Source organism: Micropterus salmoides, unplaced genomic scaffold, assembly GCF_014851395.1.
Source record: "Micropterus salmoides isolate LMB-PRFRI ecotype aquatic unplaced genomic scaffold, ASM1485139v1 Ms_hic_scaffold_7, whole genome shotgun sequence".
NCBI lineage: Eukaryota > Metazoa > Chordata > Actinopteri > Centrarchiformes > Centrarchidae > Micropterus > Micropterus salmoides.
In genome coordinates this window covers 15,413,646-15,437,081 of record NW_024044459.1, presented here as the reverse complement: position 1 = coordinate 15,437,081, position 23,436 = coordinate 15,413,646, and the positions used below count along the sequence as shown (strand labels likewise).

The 23,436-nt window shown below is 41.0% G+C and overlaps 1 protein-coding gene across 1 annotated transcript; it reads right to left on the bottom strand.

Moving 5' to 3' along the window:
- Window positions 1-757: 757 nt before the first annotated feature.
- gldc (glycine dehydrogenase (decarboxylating)) lies at window positions 758-21,817 on the bottom strand. The gene is made up of 25 exons (XM_038703934.1): window positions 21,397-21,817; window positions 21,131-21,209; window positions 17,861-17,996; window positions 17,276-17,440; window positions 16,947-17,024; window positions 16,573-16,720; window positions 15,766-15,962; window positions 15,555-15,651; window positions 15,265-15,370; window positions 14,975-15,114; window positions 13,960-14,040; window positions 13,722-13,819; window positions 12,844-12,928; window positions 12,702-12,743; window positions 12,244-12,386; window positions 10,682-10,757; window positions 7,612-7,737; window positions 6,931-7,080; window positions 6,065-6,177; window positions 4,748-4,886; window positions 4,313-4,424; window positions 4,076-4,171; window positions 3,803-3,975; window positions 3,621-3,701; window positions 758-1,875 (listed from the first exon to the last, which is right to left on the bottom strand). Exons 1-25 carry the CDS (start codon window positions 21,682-21,684, stop codon window positions 1,735-1,737), a joined length of 3,090 nt encoding a protein of 1,029 aa, XP_038559862.1. The 5' UTR covers window positions 21,685-21,817; the 3' UTR covers window positions 758-1,734.
- Window positions 21,818-23,436: the final 1,619 nt, after the last annotated feature.

Below are 23,436 nucleotides of genomic sequence, written 5' to 3'. Positions count from 1 at the left end.
ACCAGTATTATGTAACCTAATTATTAAGTCAGTTTCAGCCTTTTACCATGGCTGAACACTTCTTAAATTATTCTGCAGCTATGAGTTTTTTTAGAAAAAACCCACCAAGGATACACTGGTTCCAGCTTCTCAAATGTAAAAATTGTGTTTTAGACTGCCGTCAGACAAAACCATGAGATTTAAATGTTAACTTGGACTTTGAGAATGATGAAGATTGCTAATTACTAGTTGCAGTCCTACTACATGCCATTAATGGGATGCAACCAACGTCTTTCCTCAATTGTTCAGTCTAAAATGTATAGTGGAAAAGAATTGCTATTTACTAAAGCCCAAGGTTGACGTTTTCTTTAACAAACAGTCCAAAGCCGAAATATTCAGTTCATTATATTCAACAAATAGATGCTGTAAACCCTCCCATCTAAAAGTGGAGACTGAATGTTTGGCATTTTCTCTTGGAAAAATGAATTGTAAAAATAGTTGATTAATTTTCTGCCAATTTAACCAATAACCATTAAAGATGTAATAAAGGAAATTCATCCAAAATTTCCAGTTACATTTGGGATACAATACCTAATCAAGACAATGGAATCAGGAAAAAAGTTCACATTTTGTTAAGAGCTTTTCACACATCTGCACATTGTCAGAATGAAGTCAGGATTGTGTGAAATTGAAGTGTCCCCCTCCCTCCCTCCCCTGTCACCATTGGGTGGCAGTGTTTCCTCAAAGGAGAACTTAAACAGTCTTAATACAAAATGTATACACACTTAAAGACATGTTTATTACAGACATTTTTCTACATAGTTTTAGAAAATAATTAACAGTAAGATTATCTAGTTAGTCAACAAGTGTCAACACATTTAAACATTTTCATACAACAAACTCATTAACAAGCCTAAACTACCTCCTGTTCTGTCAGGTATTTGGGGGGGGGGGGGGGGAGTTGAGGCAGCTATTTTACACAACAGAAATTGAGGCACCAAGGGCATTTTTTTTTTTTTAATATAGATGTTGGAAGTCTAGAAATTAATTGTACTCAACTTAAGTACAGCATTTCAGGGGTGTGTTACAGAGCGGCCTTGGTGTCGAAGGGTGCACTTATTTTGCGACCTGGAAAAGCAAAGGTTGCACCTTTGGTCCATTGGAAGAGTTCGAGTAGGGGGAAAACCCCAAGACCCCTGCAAAAAATAAAAGAAGGTGCGATTGGACAAAGCCCAGTCCCAGTGGCCACCTCACAGACTTGACACCCATTCATAATGGCTCAGCTAGGGCTCAGGGCTGTTCCACTGTGAAATTGGCCAACCTAATACACTTTTTGCACTGTTGCAGGTTCTGCTTAAGAAAATTAGTCACAATTCATAGGGCCTAATATTAAAAATAGGGAAATAATTAACTAGCTGGAAGGAAAAAAAAAAAATAGCAGAAAAGTCCGCCTTTTGTCCCATGAAGAGCCTGACAGTATTAATTAGTTTGTATCTAAGTTGATGAAACATACTATAATAAATGCATATATATATATATATATATATATATATATATATGCATGCATGCATGCATGAGCAAAATTCACTGAATTTTATTACACTACATCTGAAATAGGAGCGTTACATGGCCCTAGCAAATCTGATTTGATTGATTGAAGTAGTGTTTGGAGCCCAGTTTCACTGAGCCAAACAGGCGTCAAGTCTGAAGTTTTAGAGCTTGGGCAGGACACTAGGACTGGACCCCAGGGGCCATCTATGAAGAAGCTCTCTTCTCTTCGTATGGAGACTCGTAGGCCTCCATGGGCGGGCAGGTGCACACGAAGTGCTGGTCGCCATAGATGTCATCAATCCTGGAGATGCTCGGCCAGAATTTGGTCTCGGGCCTTATGAAGGGCTGGAACGTGAGAGGGGAGGATAAACATGAGAACAGAGTAAATTTAATTTACTTGTGACGCTGTGCAGACATCACAAAGTGATTAACTACACGACATTAAAACGGGGGGACAATAAGGTTTCTCAAGTAGTGACAAAATCAAGGACTGTGGTGTTTGATGGTCCGATCAAAAAAACGATTAAGTAATTAAAGTAATTTTACCAAACATTCCCTGGTTCAAACATCTCAAATGTGAGGGTTTGTGGCTTTTCTTTGTCACATGATAGTAAAGTGAATTTAGACTGTCGGACAAAACAAGATATCTGAATTATAGTTGGACAGATACTGGATTTGTTTTAGGCAGATATAGATATCGATGTTAAAAAGAAATATTATACATGCATTCTCTTTTTTAAACAAACAATCTTGATACGGATCCTTTACATTATTTTTTATTCTAAAGAATTGTGACCAAGATAATTACTAATTGCTTTTTTTTTTAGAAAACAAAAAGATCACAAATACAGCTTTATTGATCTTGAGTATTATATTATCAACTCACAAGGTACTATAAGTATCTCTCTAAAACTTAAATGTTTTTGGATTATTGGCTTTCAAAATTAAACACAAAGTGAACTCCTAGTAGTCAACTGTCAAGCATTTCAAGTTTGGTGCTGTGCTTGTGAATGGCTAATCAGAGCGTGTGAGTGGTACCACTCGGATTATTTTTTCTTAGCGTCAACAAATCCCACAAGAGGACCAAAACCAACACTTAACTGAACTTATTAACAAGTATTGTCTGTGTAGAAAATGTCTGATATGCTTTCCTCTATTCACCTCTGTTTGAGTCATGTTTGCTAAAAACCAGTGCCTGTGAACCGTTCATGGAGTTAATTTCCTGCCAAAACATGTTTTACAAATGCCTTATGATTTGCTAACACAGACACACCGTGTGGTTTGCAAATACAAAATGCCATGAACAAACTAATGCATTTTGTTTTGCAAATACAAAATGTACACAACATATTTCTAATACATCATTCTTTAGAATATAGTATAAAAAACAACAACAATTGTTAACAACAACTTTTCCGCTGTGAGGATTTTCTCACAAAATGTTTTTCACCCTCCACAAAAGCAGGTGGCATCATCCTACCCATGAAACAGTAACTTGTGGAGTTTAGTTTACATTAGATTTTTCTCCAGCAACAACCACAAACTCACCTGTCGGCCGCTCATTTTGTTTGACATGGAGGTTTTTTTTTGGTCTTTGTTTTTTTTTTTGCTGTATTTGTTTCTGAAGCATGATGCATTAGAAATATGTTGGGGAATTGTTTGATGGGTGCATTTGTTTGTTAATAGTGTTTTGTATTTGCAAACCAGTTGTGAAACCCGTTTTGGCAGGCATTAAAACATTTTTGAACATTTAATTCTTCATTAGCAATGAATGGGCTTATGGTGTTCCATGGGATTTGTTGACAACAAATAACAAAATAATATAGAATAAGACCTTAACCTTTAAGATGGAAAGATAATTTAAGTGTATTAACACTAGAATCCAAACAGAGTGTAGATGTAACTGAACATTTTTTTTGTTTGTTTTTAATACTTTCTCCTGCTCTGCACAGGTTTTGTGGGAATAAAACATTCCAGTATTGTAATTCTTACTTCTCACCACTAGAGAGCGATACAGACAATTCATCTCTCACCTTAAGCACCAAGTCTTGACTGGGAGCGTGTAATTAAGTAAGAGGGAGGACACTCACCAAGGGGAAAGCAGCGTGCTCCCTGGAGTAAGGTCTGTCCCAGTTGGAGGATGAGATGCAGGCCAGAGAGTGAGGAGCCATCTGCAAACAAGCACACAAGGAGAGGACTAGATGTCAGGACCAATGTCATAGCTGCTGTAATGCATATTTTCACCTCATACAAACTGACAATAGTAGCATACTTTGAGCGGGTTGATGCGAGAGTCCATCCTTCCCTTTTCAATGTCCGCGATCTCCTGTCTGATACCAAGCAGGGCGTCGCAGAACCGGTCCATCTCAGCCTTGTCCTCTGACTCCGTGGGCTCAATCATGAGGGTACCTGCCACCGGCCATGACATGGTAGGTGCGTGGAAACCTTGACACCAGCACGAAAAACCCAAATCAGGTATGTGTTTTTAAAGTGTACAAAATCCCAGAATCAACTTTTGTTGGTATTAAGGGCCCAAGAAAAATACCATAATCCTGCAGCCTCTTTGCCACGTCAACAGCCTCAATGTTAGCCGTCTTCTTGAATGGCCTCACATCCAGAATGAACTCGTGTGCTACAAAACCTATCCAGGTCAACACAAGAACACCAAGGAGAAATGTTTTTAAATGTGATATTAAGCCGATGATGTTGCTTACAATCAATTTTTTGATTTGAAAACGTCCCTGGAAGCGTAGAGAACATGCATGCGTGCGCACAGCCGTACCTTTCCTGCCTCTGTACAGGACCTTATAGTGACCTTCCAGCCTCTTGGCCATGTAGTTGGCATTGAGGATGGCCATCTCTGTTGCATGAAGCAGACCTTTGGATCCCATCATCTAAACACAGGCGCAATGTGGGCAGTAATTTTCAAATGAAGAGTTTCAATCGAATTTATTATTATTATTTAACAGTAGATGACGCTATGTACAGCGCCGCCATCCTCACATTTTTCGTGCATTCCATCACAAATTCACACTTTAGTACATGTGACATGAAATTCCCATGGCAACCAGGGAACTTTAACAACTCATGTGAGACAGTTTTAAATGCCTTCACAGTCCAATTGCCTCAGACATAGTGCTTCTAGAGAACAATGTCAAGTTGAGTTGTTGGCTTTAAGTCACATAATCAAAACAAAACATGAATGATCTGCGCTGACCTTGATGTAAGCCCAGGAGATGGGCAGGATGGCGCTGGAGCCCCAGGGGGCGGCACTTATGGTGCCCAACGAGCTGTCGGTGTTGACCGACATGGGAACCACCGGGTGGCTCGGCAGGAAGGGAGCAAGGTGGGCCTTCCTGTTGAAGAGTAGGTGAATGTCGTGAGAACATGCAGTCTGTCTCAAAGTGAAAACAATGTGATGCTGATGATCGCATTCAACCTGCTTACACAGAATAAAACATGCAGGGGTGTGCATGTAATCCGTGTATCGTTCTGTCATTATTTCATTTCAAAACCAAATCGGAAAAACCAGACACACAAATAATTTTTTTATTTTAAATCCAAAATGGAAAAGTATTGATTTTGATATTTAATGTGTCCGATTAGTGTAGCTTTGATAACACTTGATTACACCTGATAAACCTGCAGCAGATCCACTTGGGCGAGGGCGGTGCCTGATTAAATATAATTAAGATATGCTTGAACATCAACAGTGGTGGGGTTTAGTTAGAAAAACAGGAGTTTCACCGTTCAGTTTGTAACTCATTAGGAACTAGCACAGGAACGCCTCAGAAATTGCCTGAGAATCCTCCATTTAAGATTTCTTCAGTATCAAATTAATTCAGTGATAGTTGTCAGCACATCCAATGGGACACAGCAAACACGAACGGTTATAAAATCGGTTATTTAAATCGGCGAGCCGTATATTAACGAATCATACACTGATTAAAAGGTTCACTGTTTTGACCTGACCTTTATTTTCTCGTGAGATGGAAGAATTTAGAAAGTTGCGCTGCGGAGAGCCTCCAGCTGCAGTAGCGCATGGATCATGTAAAATCAGGAGCATCAGACTTCATCCAGCCAGAGGGAACGACCACTGACCGTCCAGTGCGCCGGTTCCACTGGCAACACAACCCATAGGCTGCGGAGGGTCTGTGGATCGTTCCCTCTGGCTGGATGAAGCCCGACGCAGACCACAGCTGGTGCAAACAACAGGCGCACGAGTACAGCAGCCAGTTAGTTTGAAAACCAGTTGGATACAACAACAGTCATAGATAGAACATAACGCAGCTGCTTTGTTTTTCCGTTTTGGTTTTAAAACAGAAAAAAAATGACTTGTTTTGTTTTTTCCCCAATTTGGTTTTGAAATGAAATAGTGAAAGAGTGAACCATACACGGGTAGCATATACTAGATACTGTTAGGATTACAGTACAAGTGGCACCCTAGCATCAGTGCCAAAATGTTTGGACGTACACACACAAGACTATTTAACATTTTCCCACTTCATCTGGTGAGTCTGGAAGTCTGACTTACACTCCAATCGGCCCCATGCCAGGTCCTCCTCCACCGTGAGGGATGCAGAAGGTCTTGTGCAGGTTGAGATGAGACACGTCAGAGCCGTAATCTCCAGGACGACACAGACCCACCTGGAAAACAAGGAAAATTAACTGTCAGCGGTCAAATTCACCTGTAATTGTTATCATGTCTACTTTCAAGCCAGATTACTGAATAGGACAGTAAATAAATGGGGGATGCCTAACCTTGACATTGAAGACTGATGCTACAGCTTAAATCAAAAGGAAAATGGTGTCCAATATGCAACAATGTAATTTAAGTCTAGTTTAAGACACATCTTAGTTTAAGATCTCTGTAATGAAGGCCTGTAGAGATTATTTTAGTTGTAGCTTTATGAAGCATTTAGAATTTCAAATTAAAACATTTATTTACACTAATAGCTTGAGTGCCCATGAGCTCTTCCTTAAACTATCTCGCACAGCACCTCATTGTTGAGACTTGAGGAGAAGTACCAAAACACATGCACAAATCTTCATAGATCTTACTGAAACTTCTAGTTATCTCAGATTCCCAATTATTTAAGAGTCATGTGACCAAATTCTATCAGTAAAAGAGGAGGAATTTTGCATCTGAAAAGTAAGAGGGAGCAGGGTCTGTAAGTCTGTCAGGGATTGGTGGAGGTAGTGCTGGTGAAAAAACAAAACAATTAGCATATTATAGAGGCCAAAGTTAATCTATTTATAGCACAACACATCTATAAACCTATATACCATTTAGCCTTCAGTGTTCACAAGTAACATTTCTACTGTCCATGAACAACATTCAGACTTTTAGTTTTACATCACAGACCAGAGACATCATGTTATGCTGCTGTTCCTTCTCACCTGGGCGTTCATGTTGGCGCCGTCCAAGTACACCTGGCCGCCGTTCTCATGAATAAGATCACACACGTCTCTGATATGCTCCTCAAACACACCAAAGGTGGAAGGGTAGGTGATCATCATGGCTGCAAGACTCGCCTTGTGTTTATCCACCTGGAAGAGAGACGACATCGTTAGTACTAAAATCACATTATGGGGTGTTGGGGACTTCTGAGCTGTGAAAAATATATGTCACAAACAAACCAATTAAAACCCAGAGAACCCCAATAAAACAGAGATTCAGATATAAAAACTAAGACTGTTACGCTCCGTTGAAGAAAATCGTACATAAAGCAGCCAAACAAAACCCTTCGAGTTTAATCTGCAGGGATCGTCATATTGTATGTCCCTACTCACAAAAAGGTTACTACAGCAATTTAGCACTAGAGTTTGTTTTTTTTGTTTTTTTTATATAAATGATGGTTAAAATGTAAGGAGCAGTAGCTATTGACTCTGTAAGTGCCCACGTTTCAGACTCCTAAATCTGTGTCACAGACCTTCTGTGAAAGACCTGGTGAAATCATCAGGGTTATGACATTCTCAGACTCCTTTTACAACATCATACAGCTGTACAAGTGCTCCCTGCGACAAGTAAATTGATCTTCCTGTGTATAACCGGTGGAATGCAAAAAGCCCAGCTCTCACCAGCGCCTTGAGGTGTGCCAGGTCGATGTTGCCGTCCTTGTCCACCTCCACCACCTGAACCTTCATGCCAGCCATCTGAGCGCTCGCTGGGTTGGTGCCGTGTGCCGACTTGGGGATCAGGCAGACCTGGAGAGAAAGGAAACATTTCAGTGTAGCAGGACAGACACCTGGTTGAGCAAAAAAACAAACAAACAAAAAAAAAAAAAAACACATTTTGAGTATGAAGAAGTTGTAATATATTTGTAGCCATTATCCAAGAACAGAATACCCTCAGATTAAGATAGGACGCTGATATATTAAAGCCAAAGCACTGTGTGCTGACCACCAGGCTTATATCCTCATAATTCATCTCCTTGAGTGAGTTTGAATCAAACACTGCTGCTTTTTACAGAGGAGACCTACTTAAAGTCACAAACAGACCAAAATATATTAAGTTCAAAATCTGAAAGAAAAGTAAGTTCAAAATTTTAGTATACTGTTATACTGTAGAATAAATACAAATAATTTCTTTCTTTATGCAAAAAGAGCAGGGCTTTTAAGGGTTTAGTCTGTGTGGGGAAAATGCTGAAACTCTTGAATTTTGATCTGGAACCCTCCACGGGCTCTAATGTGTAACCTGCCCGAGGGTCACTAATTGATTTTGCCCCTTATTAGGGCGACACTTTGGATGTTTTGTAACTTAGTCATACAAGGAAACTGGGGCACTTAGACCTGTGGGTTGGGTAACACTGACACATGACTGCCTGGGAAAACATTGACAACTGCAAGTCACTGGTGTGACCGGCTCAGCAAAGTCTTGAAAACCTCCAAATATGGAATCTTGAAAGCAGGTAGCCTGTAGTTGGATCACAGCGTATTCAGCCCCTTTGTTTGCACAAACGGATGTTAGTTTGGACCTTGACTGTTTCAAGGGATCAGGCCACTATCTAAGATGTACTAAAAAAAAAAAAAAAAAAAAAAAAAAAAAAACACCACAACAAAGGCCAATTTACAGTACAGGGGGGGGGGAAAATACTTTAGTCAGCCAGTCTTTAATCTGAGCGGATGCCTTATCTCGCCTTGTCCTCTGGCTACTGCCAATCAGCATGTCAGGATACCGAAGGAATTTCTCACCCGCATACTTAAAAACTTGTTAACATGTGTTGTTGACCCGTTGTAGCCTGTAAACAATGAACCCGACTGTCAGGAACTGATAGGGCTTCTGAATATGCACTTCATTAACCTCTGTCAGTTGGCATTCACACAGCATAATCAAAGAGACTATTGGTGATAAATAATTCTAGATGTCGGCCCTGTAACTGTGGTCATAATGATAAAGCAATAATTTCCCTGCTATTCTTAGACATGTGTTTTATTGCATTTAGAGCCGTTTTAAAAATCATTAAAAAAAAAAAAAACACTTATTTTGTTTGTGCACCAGCAGAGGTTTCATACACTCATTTCTCTTGAGTGTCAGGAGCCTCAGGTCTACATGCTTTGGATCCTTTCATCACCACTTTAGGTAAATTGTAATGCAAATGACGAGGAAGTTAGAGAGATACTTTTACATTTTGGCTAATATGCGTATTTACGTTCTTGAGATTTAGATGATTTGATCGATTCCGCTCATGTCTGGGCGTTAAATGTGAATCTACAGCCAGGAGATCGTTAACTTCGCTTAAAAGACTGGCTACCCGGGCTCTGTCCAAAACCTATCCAAATCCGCCTAACAGCACCTCTTAAACTCAATAATTCACACGTTATTTCTTGTTGGTTTATCCTGCACTAAAACCAAAGTCTAAAAAAATGACATATGGTATGTGCGGCCATTTCTGAGATGGGAGCAGTGACTTCTTGGAGTTTTGTTGTCACTGTGATGTTTTCTTCCCTTTCTTGTGATGTCACATTGAAAATACGTGTCATAATGCTCGCTGAGCGACTACTCCAAAACACCGGTGGAAAAACACTGAACTGTAGCACACCTCTCCTCTCCCTTCCAAACACTAGCTACTCTCCAAGCAGTCAGTGGACATGTTGTCTCTACATCAAAGTTGTTGTGATGTAGAGACAGAGCTCAGTTAAAACTTTATGGATGAAAGATACTTTTGTTACAGATTAATAACTTCTCTGCTTCTGATTTGCCATTACTGGCCTTGCGCTGACCTGCCCTTCTCTGCTTCTGATTGGCTAGTAGTCCTTAACTAGGAACTGCATGTGCAACTCCCAACAAAGATCATGTAGAGACAAGATGTATCACTCCATAGCTAAAAAGAATCCTTCAACTAAGGGTGAAAAGAGGAGCTGCAGCAATGTGCAGTATGACAGAAAATATGGTGTTTTTTGAAAATTAAACCATATAAACCTGTTCTGGTACAACCCCTAAATAAGATTTTGAACCTGAAAATGAGCATAATAAGACCTCTTTAAACTGAACAAAAATCCACAACAAAACAACATTAATGAAAATAGATATAAAAGTATCCAAGTTATATAAAATGGGGGCCACTACACTCAGCATTGTTCAGGGGTCTGAGTATATTTTCTCTACAATGTCCAGCCACTGTCCTGGTCTTGGAGGGTCACATTTAACCACTTTCCTGTGATGGCCTTTTTACATGCAAGTATCAGCATTTTGAGTCAACGGGTATCAAGAATGTTTGTAGGGTATAATAAAAAAAATTAAATCCATCTGAATTCCCTCCCTCCTTCTTCTTCCGATTTTCGTCAGTTTTGTTTTTTGTAAACCACAGTTCAGAAACAAGGACATCTTTGGTTGTGTGAACCTGCCAACACTTCATTACCTTCTGCTGAAATTCCTTTCTATAATAAAAATGTTTTAGTTGTAAATATCTGAAAAGGTCCTTATTTTCTAAATTAAAAGTCTCCTTCAAGTGTGTGTCGCATCATATTTAATGCACAGACATGTAACATTGCTTTGTGTTGTTTGCTTGTAGTGCAGATCATCTGGATACTTTGTGTTCGCTAACAGAATCATAAAAGCCTAAAAGTGTTATTAAATTATATTAACTTCCACACAACACTAATTCACACTGACTTCCGGTATGACTGCAGTCCAAAGCAGCACACTTACACTTCTCGCACGCTCTCCCTTTGAGTTCAGGTAGGCTTTTATTGCAGCCAGGCCGGCGTATTCTCCCTGAGCACCACTGGAAGACAAGGCAAACACACCATGGTCATGTACTATAGTCCTACACACATCCTTACTTCAGCAAGTCCAAAGACCAGTCTGCCCATATTACCAAAAGGGGAGAGACGGCTTGGATGGACAGCCAACAGCATGATAACTCTCCAGGCCAATGTAGCATGGTGTGCTATTCATAAACCCTCTGCTGCTGATAAGTGGTGATAGACAGCTGAGGTGGGTGTGTGCTTTATCATCTGAAACATCAAGCATGTAGTTCTTAACATTTTAGAACTGGATACAGACTGAAGTCTGAAACCAACTACAAAACCCCAGAAACAAAAAAGGGGCAAAGGCATGACAACAATCCAAGCGCTCACTCTACTGGTTTCTCACTTCAAATAAAATGTCTGGTCTTCTCTTTTCTACCATGAGCCAGAGTTCTGTAAACTGCTCAAGCTTAGCACATACAGACCATAAGATCATTATTTTATCAAAGTTGAGTAAATGGCTGTACAGCTTTAAAAATACCACATATTACAGGTCAGACCACCTGGACAGATGTGATGCATTTAAAAAACATTAGTCTAATGAAGTTATTCTCATTTGACTTGAAGGGTTAAAAAAAAAAATTATAGTGGGTGATATTTTTAAGTTTTAACCCAATGTTTTTTGTAGTAAATAATGACTTTTGGCCGCTTCAAGCCTTCTTGAAAATGACTACAGGCAATGGACTGCTTTTTTATGCACTGGTCAGTTTTGAGATATTGGGCTATTTTGCTTCCATAACATGTCTCCTTTTCACGCTAGTGGAAAGAAAAAACAGCCAAAATACACTATGTGTGTCTGGATTTCTCCTAAATTCACCAAAGCTAGCATTACATAATGCCTCTTGCATATTTAAAACAACAAAAAATTAGAATTGTCTTAATTTAAAGGCCATTTTCTCAAAATAAGTTTATTCCCCTCATACTCTTGAGCCAGAAATCTCCACTTCAGTAGCACTCAGTTACACTAAACTTTCCAGTTTTATTACCATTTATATTCAGGAGGTTTTACAGAGGGATTTGTTCATATGGCATTCATAACCTGCTTCATAAAACAATGTATTGCTGAAAACATGGTGTAAATGGATTATTTATGGCTGTTAAAAGTATTTATGTGATTTATGGAGTGATAAAAAGAGATCTCCAAAACTCCCTCTATAAAAACTTATGACTCTCAATATGTCAACAAAATGAAACAAGCTGGCTCGCTTTCTCCAATGTTCAGATTTAAAAAAAAAAAAAAATCATTGTCTTAATGAAAGTAATGAAATTTTTACCCTATTCACCTGTAGTGTCTGGCCTTAAGCATCAGTTTATTTTTGTAAACTAAAGAGCAAAAACATTTCAGAGCTCAACATCAGGGACTAACGCTTTGCGATGTGTGGCGGCACTGAGAAGCAAGGTCTCTACACTTGTACACACACACACACACACACACACACACAACGAAAAGGTGGATCTTACCTGTTTGGCTGGAAGGAGATTTTGTCATAGCCCGTCACCTCACAGAGGTCCCTCTCCAGCTGTCTGAAGAGCTTCTGGTAGCCATCCGCCTGATCCAGAGGCACGAAGGGGTGGATGTCGGCAAACTCCCTCCAGGTGATTGGCTAAAGGAGGAGAGGACATCAGTTAGACCGATGCAACTTTCTGAAACATCTTCAGGCAAAGGTTCAATCCTGACAATGGATTAAAAGGTGTTCAGTGATCACGGACATGGTTTAGTTGTTTACATACTTAGGTCACACGAAAACAAATAAACCATCTCCATTACAAGTGGAAAAACACCCTCTGCTGAGGAAGGCCATTAGATAAGGCTTAAAGCTTCGGAAATGCCAATTAAGTGGAGATTGTGATGACAATTTCCCGACAACCTACTTCGTGTTAGTTTTGAGGATACAGGATAAATCATTTGATTTACTCACCATGAGTTGTGAAGAGCTGTTTAGCTTCATGGTGCAGGAGCCCTAGAGAAGAAAGCAACGTTTCACCACAACGTTACTCTCACATGTGATGTGAATTTCAATTGTTTGTAAATCTGAATATCATGTTTCAGGTCGTTCTAACCAGTGGGATCATGCTGTGAACCAGGGAGATATCCTTATTCTCCAGACGCTTCATGTATCGCACAATGTTGGTCTCAGAATGATAACTGGAAACAAAGATTAACCAGAGAGACAGAAGTGGGATTAACTGAGGCCATGTTATTCTCTTGTCCCGGCAGCTGGAATGTCACTAAATGAACGCCAAATGGACACCACTAGCCTGCTTATTAAGAACATTAGCAGGAAGTTTGACCGAGTATGTTTACCGTTTGACATAATCTTTTAAGTCAAAGAGTAAACTGAGGACTTAAGACATTAGATGACCTGATACCAGACGGTCTTTATGGCACTAATAAAGATAATCTGTTCCACTTTTAGCAGCCAAGAGATGCCTGTGTTGCCACTATGGCCCTTATTGTTGAAAACCCATTTCTACTAGAGAAATAATTTGTTACAATGCTTAAAAACACACTAAATTTTTGCTTTATTGGGAATAGCATCCTTTATTTTAAATAAATTAAGCCAGATCTTGGAGGATGGCCAGTGGGCAGAAAGATTAACTGTTAAAAAAAAATCAAAAGGCTTATGGATTGTTGCATCATATTCTGACTGCAGTATGCAACCACAGTAGGGGGAAAATGAGTACTTAAAATGCTCTGAAGCCAACAGATTTAACAAGTGTTGTAGCAGGTGCAGCAGAGCTTCATATCAGACAATTTGTGCTCAGGCTGAACACAACATTTTCGTCTGTGATTTAATGTCAGAGGTAAGTACAGCGGTGATCGATACCAGACATGTCATTAAGGCATAAAACTGACATTATGACTGAGCAATTTGTTATCACTGGTATAATGCTAATGCTATGTGCGTAAGTGTTGCAATTTAACTGAGAAGACCAACCTGTTAAAGACCTGGTGCGTGAGGTACTTGCTTGTCCTCTTGAAAGGACTTCCCATGATCCCCTTCACCCGCTCGCCCATCTTCTCCGCGATCAGCTCCTGAACATTTAGCGTTTCAAATTAAAGCAGGTTGGCGTTTTACTTTAAAGCTACTTCTATAAACATAATCACTATGCGGCCCCGAAGCAGAGACAGATACAGCTGATCATCAACAGTGAGTGAACGACAAATCAGCGTACCGCTGAAGATTCACAGCCGAAGACCCAGAGCAAGTCATCCAAGTCCCTCTCGGTCACCGTTTCATCCAGAGAGACACCCAGCTGTTGACAGAGAAAAGGCAGGATGAAAACAAAAAACTATTTTCTAACCGCAGCATGCCTCGGACATTCAAGCCTCAGTCTTAAAGTGTATGTTCATCTAGCATTGTGGATCATCTCAGATTGATTGATGGGGGTTAAGTGCAGTATAACACAGATTGTTTCAACAGCTTGGGGGAGATGTCTAATAGCCCATGAGTAGCCAACCCTGTTTTGTCGGTCCTCTGTAATGATGGGATTGTAGATTAGCTCCTGAGTTCTGAAAATAACAACAACAATCGGGACTGAGTATTTTAAAGTTACAAAGCACTGCAAACACTGATCACAGAGTGCAGGCGCCAAAGGCATTGTGGATGTATGCCACAGACGGTTGGTTTTACCTGCCAAGTAATGAAGCTTCTCACAACAAAGACTTCCTATTAGTAAAAGGATGAGTAGTCTCCAACTTGTTCATTGTTCTTTGAAAATAAAAAACAGCATACTGTTTTGGTAATTTATCTAGAAATCATCTATAATTTACATTACAACCATTTCCCAAAGCATCAGCTCTTTGATTTGTTTTAAAATAAATTAGGCATTGTGAGAAAGTGGGTTATATAAATGTTGCTATTTAATAACAACCCTTCTTTTATTTATGTTTTAAATGGTTTCTGGTTGGCAATTTGTTTATTTCATGGTTATCTTCTTGTGTATTGGGTACGGTGATGCACTGTGTAAGGCTGCTGTTATGGATGTTGATGCTGGTGATTATAATCATCTTGTACTTTGTGGTGATGTTTCATGTTTGTGGTGTTACCCTGTGGTGGCGCAGCAATGACAAAACACTGCTTCCAAATAAAGTCAGAAGAAAAATGTTCCACCCAAATGTCTGTGATCATTTTGTTGGTTTTTAAACCACCAGCACAGTGCTTTCCAAGAACACGGTCCTAGCTCTTACCACTCCCTCAGTGTAGACTCTCAGGTTGATCTGCCTCTGCACGGCTCTCTCGACGATGTCTTTGGCTGCCACGCTGCAGCTGATCTTTAGGGTGTCGAAAAACATCTCACTGTGCAGCCGGTGTCCTGCTCTCTTCAAACCTGAAACATTTGCAGGTGTACAGATACATATGGTAACGCGTTCATGATATAATATCACCACAAATTAATGAAAAAAAAAATAATAATAATAATTCACGGTAGTTTATTTGTACATTCATTAAAAATAAAACAAAAAAACAACAAATTTACCTTCAGCAAGGATCAGAGCAGCATTGTGCGTCCTCTCGGCGATGTGTTTGAGTCCCTGAGGGCCATGATACAGTGCGAACATAGCAGCCATGTTGGCCAGCAGAGCCTGGGAGTCCATGCGGATTAAAATGTATCATTTGGTTCAACAACAAAAAGGTCAGCTCTTTGACTCAACTACAAATTAAAAAAAAAAAAAACACCCCACACATTCTCCCATAATGACTGATTTCACTTCACTTTCTTTATATATTGAAATCCTAAAAATGTACAAAATGTGAGCCTGGTCATACCTGTGCAGTGCAGATGTTGCTGGTTGCCTTATCTCTGCGAATGTGCTGCTCTCTGGTCTGCAAAGCAAGCCGATACACCTCCTTACCAGCTGCATCCCTGAAATGTAAATATATCTTATTTTTTTTAAACTGTTCTCAAAAGGCACTTTTGAGTGTTTTTAATATGAAGCCCTGTCATTTTCTAAAGTGTACACTCAGTACACTAGTGTACCTAGTGACTCCAACCATTCTGCCAGGCATCATTCGGACCAGGTTGTCTTTAACAGCAAAGAAGGCAGCGTGGGGGCCGCCGTAGCAGAGAGGAACCCCAAACCTCTGGGAGCTGCCCAGTGCAATATCAACGCCAAACTCCCCAGGGGGACGCAGCACGCAGAGGGCCAACAGATCTGTGGCACAGCAAGCCAGGGCCTGGACGGGAAAAGAACGATTAGCAAGTCAATGGTCATAAAACACCAAGTAAGACAAATGCTGGCTAATCTGTCGCAGCTGGTTTGCAGTTAGTTATCCCCTAACCATAACTAACCACGTACAGACGTCACAGATGAGCACTTCCCATAAAATAATGGTCCAACCCTAATCAAGTCTTTCGTAGCGGTTTATGCAACCCGGCCCTCCATTAAAGTTGCACCAATTATTTTGTTACGTTACAATTATTTCATAAAACTCAAGTGGAGCTGCTGTGACAGAGCACGATCACTCTGTTGAGACACACTTTGAAAATCTAATTGAGATATGGACACTCCTCTACCCAGAGAAGGTGAGTAATCACAACGTTATGTGCAAAACACAACAACACCACTGAGAGAAAACTGCAGTTGCAAACCTTTCGTTGTGCCTTTCTTTTGATATAAAGTAATTACAAACCAGACAGTTTGGTAAGCAAGGTCTCTTATCATCACATTAAATAATTCCTGAGCATTCAAGACTGAATTAGTCAAATAGCCACCCATCTTGCGCACTAGCCTGAAAGCGTGCTCGTTACGCTTTCACTTGTTTTTGTGGTTAAAAGCTTGTTTACCCCTCCCTTGTGCGCCCGGTCCACAAGCGATGTAAAGTCTTCCACCCTGCCGTCAGTGTCTGGATACTGGAAAAGCACACCGCTCACATCCTTCCCACTGAAGTCCATCTCATGAGGCAGCTTCAGCATGGTTTTCACCCCGATGTAGCTGCAACATAACAGTGAAAACGCTGCTTTAAATAAAAAGAAAGACACTGTTGATTTCTGTAAAAGAAATGTGTATATAATGATATACATAAATAAGTATGGTAGTACAAACACTGAGCACCTCATTATTTTTTTCCCCCCTGTACACTCACTTGATTTCTTTACATATGTAACTTTATTTTGATAAGAGGGCTCATGCATTGCTTGTGTGTGTGTTTAATACATACTTGGCTCTGGTCTGCACCACAGCAATGGTCTGGGGATGGCAGCGTGGGTCAATGTAGAAGGTGTTTCTTTTGTTCTGTCTGTGAGGAAATGCAACACAAATAACCGGTCGAGTGACCACTGTGATCTAAACCTTCTTTTTTTTCCTGGTGCATCCAGTACAGGTTGTACTGAAAGTGCATTAATTTGCTTAGTTTCTTCTTGTGGCTAAGATGCGACTAACTCCTAAAGTGTAACAGTAATTATCTTTTATCCATCTGATTGGATTCTATTTAACAACACAATGTGAGCAGCAAAGATTGTTCTCTACAGTTTTTCAGCGTGTGAATACCTGTGGCAGAGCTGCATGGCCTCAGCAGCAGCCGTTCCCTCGTCGAGCAGGGAGGCATTGGCCACAGGCATGCCTGTGATGTCACAGATCATGGTCTGGTAATTGAGGAGTGACTCCAGGCGACCCTGAGAGACCTCGGGCTGGTAGGGTGTGTACTGAGTCACCCTGGGTACAAAACAGACACAACAAATCAACTGAGCGAGTTTGGACGCAAGAACAATAGCACAAAGTTGGTGGTATTCAAGGAACCGAGACGGGACAGAGGAATGCATTGTATGACTCCCTCGACCCCGGGGTTCTGGAGAAAGACGTGGGCAAGGTTGGTTGATTTGGATTTGAGTGAGAGAAAATCTTGTTTAGCAGGAGAGAAACACATCATCAGCTCTCACATGAGTGAAGTCTTAACATCAAGTCACAAGGCTCCCTATGAAGGGCACGTTACTCTGCAGCACAGCAATTTAGCTTTAAATGAGTAACCAAACCTTATGAATAAACATCATTACGGATCTGGGAAATTATCAGAGAGGAACCAAGCTCAAGGCACTATCAAATTTCCATAATGGAGGGTCACCTGAGGGCACTCACCAGCCAGAATTCTCCAGGAGATTGCGCTGGATGGGCGGTGGTACCGAGCAGCTGTAGTAGCCCATGCCAATGTAGGACCTCCAAACCTTGTTCTGTGATGCGATCTTATGTAGAGACTCCAGAATCTCATTCTCACCTGTAAAATATTGAATTTGTGATTATAACTTGGTCTCCGCATCATTGGGCACGACACTGCACAGTAGTGTTGGATGACGTAACACTATATTTTCTGAAAAAAGAAATCAATTTGTCTACCAGTAGAAATTTTTCCACACCGTTTATAAAACCTAGTACTATTGGATAGCAATATTGGTACAAAGCAATTTGGGGTTTTGTCAATTGAACTTTCTATATAATTATGTTTAAAATAACATACATTAATACTTTTTATCCATATCACCCAACCCTACTATAGATCCACCGATCTGATCCACCAGAAGTGGGCCAACATTGACCTTATGAAGCGGATTGGGTGTCTGCTAGACGTGACCAACCCCACAACTAAATGCAGTTTCTTCGTCAATAAAATTAGAAAATTCAGTCTATTAGTTAAATGTATTAAGTCACAACAGGCTGCAGTCCCTGAAGTTATCGTGTGAAAAAATGACCACGAGTGCAGTGGGGTATATAGATATTTAGGGTTAAGAAAACAGAGAGTGCTGTATCAGATCAGGAATCAATATTGCCAATGTTGTCTGATATCCTGAGTTGAGGAATCAGAGAAAATGAGTCAGATCGGCAGGTAACTAAACCCTGGTTAGGATGTAGGATTATACATACAGCAACTACACCTTTTAAAGTTTGCACTCCTGTCTGACACAGGACAATACAATTAACGATGTCAAACCAGACATGCCAAAGTCTGATGAACAGCATTTTGTCTCTCATGTGAGGAACTGGCTGTTTAACTAATAAGATTTTTTTTAAAAGATCAGTGTGGCATGTGATCAGCTGGAGCTGTCAGACACACACAGTATTAAAAGTGCTCTCCAACCCACTAAATGTTTTGTTTGTTGAAAAAACACCTTACTATTGAGCTTAGGATGGCCAGTTATCTAACCTCATTCCCCAGTGCTGTAAGGAAGCTCTGCAAATGCACAACCAGCCTCTGAGATTCCTCTGGCCTTCCTGGCTGCCTAGCAACTCCATGGAATGGACAATACCGCCCGTCTGAACCGAGAGCCCTAACTACTCCTGTTTTTCGGATAAAAGAAAGACACCTCTAAGCCCTGGTGGTGAGAGGAACCGTAACCAGTGTGGATATTTATTTACAGCGTCTTCAAAACGGTGCACATTCAACTTTACAAAAGTGTTTGGAAGTGGTGAATCAGCAAAATTCACAAGAGAAAATAAACAGTTTGTGATTATCAACATGTTCAGGGTGCGCAGTTAGTGTGTATTTGCATGTGTGAGAGTTTGTTTTATTAGGGAGGACTGCTTTCCCATGGTCCCGGAGTTCTACAGGGCAGCAAAAAAGCCTGATTCAGAAGCATCCAGGAGGTCTATTGTTGAAGAGAGAATCCCTCGCTGGCTTTGCAAACAGAAGCCCACCAAAGCTGAACAAGCAGAAAACCAGTACGGCCTCCAGTTTGTTCCTTCAGCATGGCTTGTTGCATTATGAAACCTGACAGAGTCAAGAGGAGGGGCCAACACAAGGGTGAGTCAGAATGACTAGGTGACACCGAACAGGCTTGGTACCTTAGGATTTGTAACGTCTGTATTTTACCTACAGTGTTTCCTAAATGTTGGATGCTCCAGTGGACCTCTCTAATGTTAAAGCTGACCATCCCAGGCGAATCATTTCTACTGTCAAAGCAAGGACTCCAGTTTATGGTCGCAGGGTCACAACTGAGTCGTGTCAGCATTTATTTATCGTGCACAATCTCTCTCACACACACACACACACACACGGTGTCTCAGAACTCTTTAAACAGAATACGTAAGAAAGTCTGTGCTAGGGATTATTGACTCAACACAAAATTAAATCAGCAGCCATTTTTGAGTGATTGATTAAGCGTTCAAGTCATTTTTTCTGGCAAAAAAGCTAAACATTCCCTAGATTCAGCTCCTCGCTTGTGTAATTTGCTGATAAAACAAGGTATTTGTAATATTCACCTTGGGCTTTAGGAAATTGTGACTTTTCATTGTTTTTTCGATGTTTACAGCCCCAAACAGTTAGGAAAGTAATTGAGAAAATATTCAGCAGATTAACCAATAATGACAACACCGGTCAGTTGCAGCACTCATTATTTTATAAATGCTGCTGATTTTAAGCCAACTTGGATTAAAATGGAATAAACTTAAGTTACTGAAAGCTTCCTTTCCCACATTTGAAGAGTTTGTCTCATGTAATACATAAGAATGTAACCGATTTCAGCACACTGAACATCAATTTGGTTGTTTCAAGTTATTGCATATATTTGAGATATCATGTACTGACACCAGGAAAGACTCTTTTGATATGTTGAGTTTAACCCTGCTGTAGTCTTTTAATTTTGCACATCCGCACACTCAAAACCATGACAGCATAACAACAGCCCCAGTTCAACAAATTGGCATAAGCCTCACTCCAAGCAGGAATCTATTTGCATTTGTCACTACAACTAATTAAAAATTTATCTTATCTCTTCCATTCTTTGCTAGAAATCCCCTCTGATACCTCATTACTCTCTATCCTGTATTTTTTTCCCTTAGGAAATAAGCCAAAACCAACTCGTTTAACGGGAATCTGGTATTGTAATGCGCGCATATTACAGAATGGGGGAAAAAAGAGCCAAACCCCATGCAAAACATAGAGAAGTCACCTTATTAGGAAGCCCCTCGGCTGTGATGTAATGTGAACGCTGTAACCAGATTGAACTGGACTTGGGACGGGAGCTCAAGGCTAAACTTTACACTCCAGTTGCCATCCTATGAGCATCGGCTTCCCAACAGGAGATTGGTGCCGCTCGCCGGGTTTCGCAAAAACAACTCCAAATATGTTCAAAGGAAGACTTACCAGGGGAGAGCGCTCCACGGCACACAATAGAGGTCCAACCTACATTTCAACCACTCACTTGGCTTCATTTAACGCCCGTTTCACGGCAAGAGAGCAGGAGACGAGTGGGATAAATACCCCGTCATGTTTAACATGCATTTTCATGAGATGTACTATTTTAAATCCGGTTTGGCACTGCTGCGCCGAGGTTGATCGCGCAGGCTATAACGTTTGGCATTAAGATGTATGTCACACAAATGTTATCAATAACAAATACATTGAGGTAAACTTACAGACTGGGTCATCCATTTTCATACTCCGCTGAATGCGGATGGAGCCTGGGACTGTGTTTTCGATCAACTGGTCGATCGACTGTGGGGGAGAAAAGGGCATTTTAATAACGAAAAGCGCGCAAAACATGGCTGTAAACAGCACATAATATCAATAGCCTATACTGCTGAAAGCAAATGTGTCCCTGCTGAAATTAGGTTTAACAAAGCATGCTTTTGCGCCCAATTTTCTTTTCTTTTTTGGGGAGGGGGTGAGTAGTAAATCTTACCTCGAGTCCCAGAGCATCGAGCATTTCTCTCTTCTCCCTCTCACCTGGACCAATGTGCCTCTCCGCGAAATCATCATGTCTGGGTAATAGTCTCTCTATCTGTCTGGAGGAGACGACTGCAGACGTCCTCAGACCGCGGGCTGCAGTTGCTACAGATGCCCCGCTGTTTAGGATCCTGCACTGAAGTTTCCAAGCCACGCGGCTCTTGTCCCTCAGATGCCTGCACGGTGCGCCGGGGCTCACCGACTTGGCCAAGAAGATCCCCCAGGACTTGGCGCAGCTCTGCATCTCTAAATCTCTCTGCAAGACAAGTCTGCAAAAAAAAACAACAACGGTGACGCCGTTTCCTCCCGTCCTCGCTCGGCAGAGTTTCCCCCCACTGAGACCGACGCGATCCCTGCAGGACACTCTGCCAACTCCTTCAAACTGCAGAGTTTATACAACTGCACAGTTGCACAAGGGCGGGCCAATCAGAGCGCAGATGCTGCGTGACGCGGTGAGGAGCCCCGGTCAAACACCTGCTAAACTTTCCCACGTGCCCTACGTCTACGGACCAAGCTAGAGGAAGGGGAAAACACAGGAGTATCCATCCATCCATCGAAACACGCTTATCCTGCGTACAGGGTCGCGGGGGGGCTGGAGCCAATCCCAGCTGACATCGGGCGCAAGGCGGGGTACAACCTGGACAGGTCGCCAGTCCATCGCAGGGCACAGGAGTATCACTAAAGAGATATTTCAAATTCCACCCTGAACATTGAGGAATCACAGTTTCTAACAGACGTCAAGTGATAATGAGGGAGTGCATGAAATGTGACTTTTCTATACCTTACCCAACGGCCAATAAAGTGACATAGGGGGTTGTTCATTTCTATTTTATAAACAAAACAATAATGTATCAGATGAAAACCTGTCTTGTAAGAACAAACTACACAAAAGTACATGCTGGTGAGAGTTGTTTTTACCTCTTCTTGCCATCCTTCATTCCTGTTCTTCATGAGTTATGGTTTATTACTTCATAAGTGTGTATAAAAGGATTTTTTTCTACCAGAAAGCCCTCAAGCACCTGCTGCTTTTAAAGGACACTAGCCCTGTGTAGACTTGCACATCAAAGTCTGCAAGTCTGTGAGAAGAAACCTCAGAGCCTATGAGAGCTTGTAATATACATAAAGGTATAAAGCCACCCACAAAACATGTTGGCCCCGTTCACATTTAGCATTTGAAATGCATCTTGGGTGATGTGACTGAAGGTAGGCAGCTCTGAATACAGGTTTAACTGTCCACGGTGCTTCTAGGATGAACAACAATCCAACAATGAAAACATTGAGAGGACCATTTTATTAAATCAAACTGGTAAAGGAGCTGCTGTAATTGTTTCTCTAGCAGACATGGCCAAAAAAAGAGCTGGATATGTTCTGATTTAATAGATTGTTGTAGCTTCCTTGCATCTTGGTGCCAGATGTTGTCGGAAAGTTCTGTTTCAGCATGTGTGGATGAAAAGATACTTGGCTGAGCAGTTTGGTGGAGAAGCCAGGTTAAGACTGCTCAGTGTTACATTCAGCTAGATTCCATGTGCAGTGGTTCAATACCTCTGTGACAATTACAGAATACCTGTACTATTGTACTAATTTATAGGCAGCATTTAAGGCAGCTAAAATGATGCAGCAATGAGAAACAGATGGATCTAAACACGTGTCAGCATGTATACATTGTGGAACTGATTAATGAAGGATTACCATAGGTGTATTGGCTAAACAGGTACACATGTACTTCATTACTGCATAAAGATGGATTCTTGTAGAGTATAGCTGCACTAAATGTGGTGCTTTGCATTTTTAGATGCAAAATCTATTAGCTAGTTGAGCTCCATTAGGTTGTTTAATGCAGTCATGAAAATCTGATGGCACTCAAAATTCAGAATGAGGTAGGAAGTGAAAGGCAGAATGAACGAGATGGAGGAAAGCCTTTACTGTGCTAGATATTGTTCACTCATTTTGTCGTCCTGGTCCAGGGGTTTTCAAAGTCTAAGACTGTGGGCCTCCC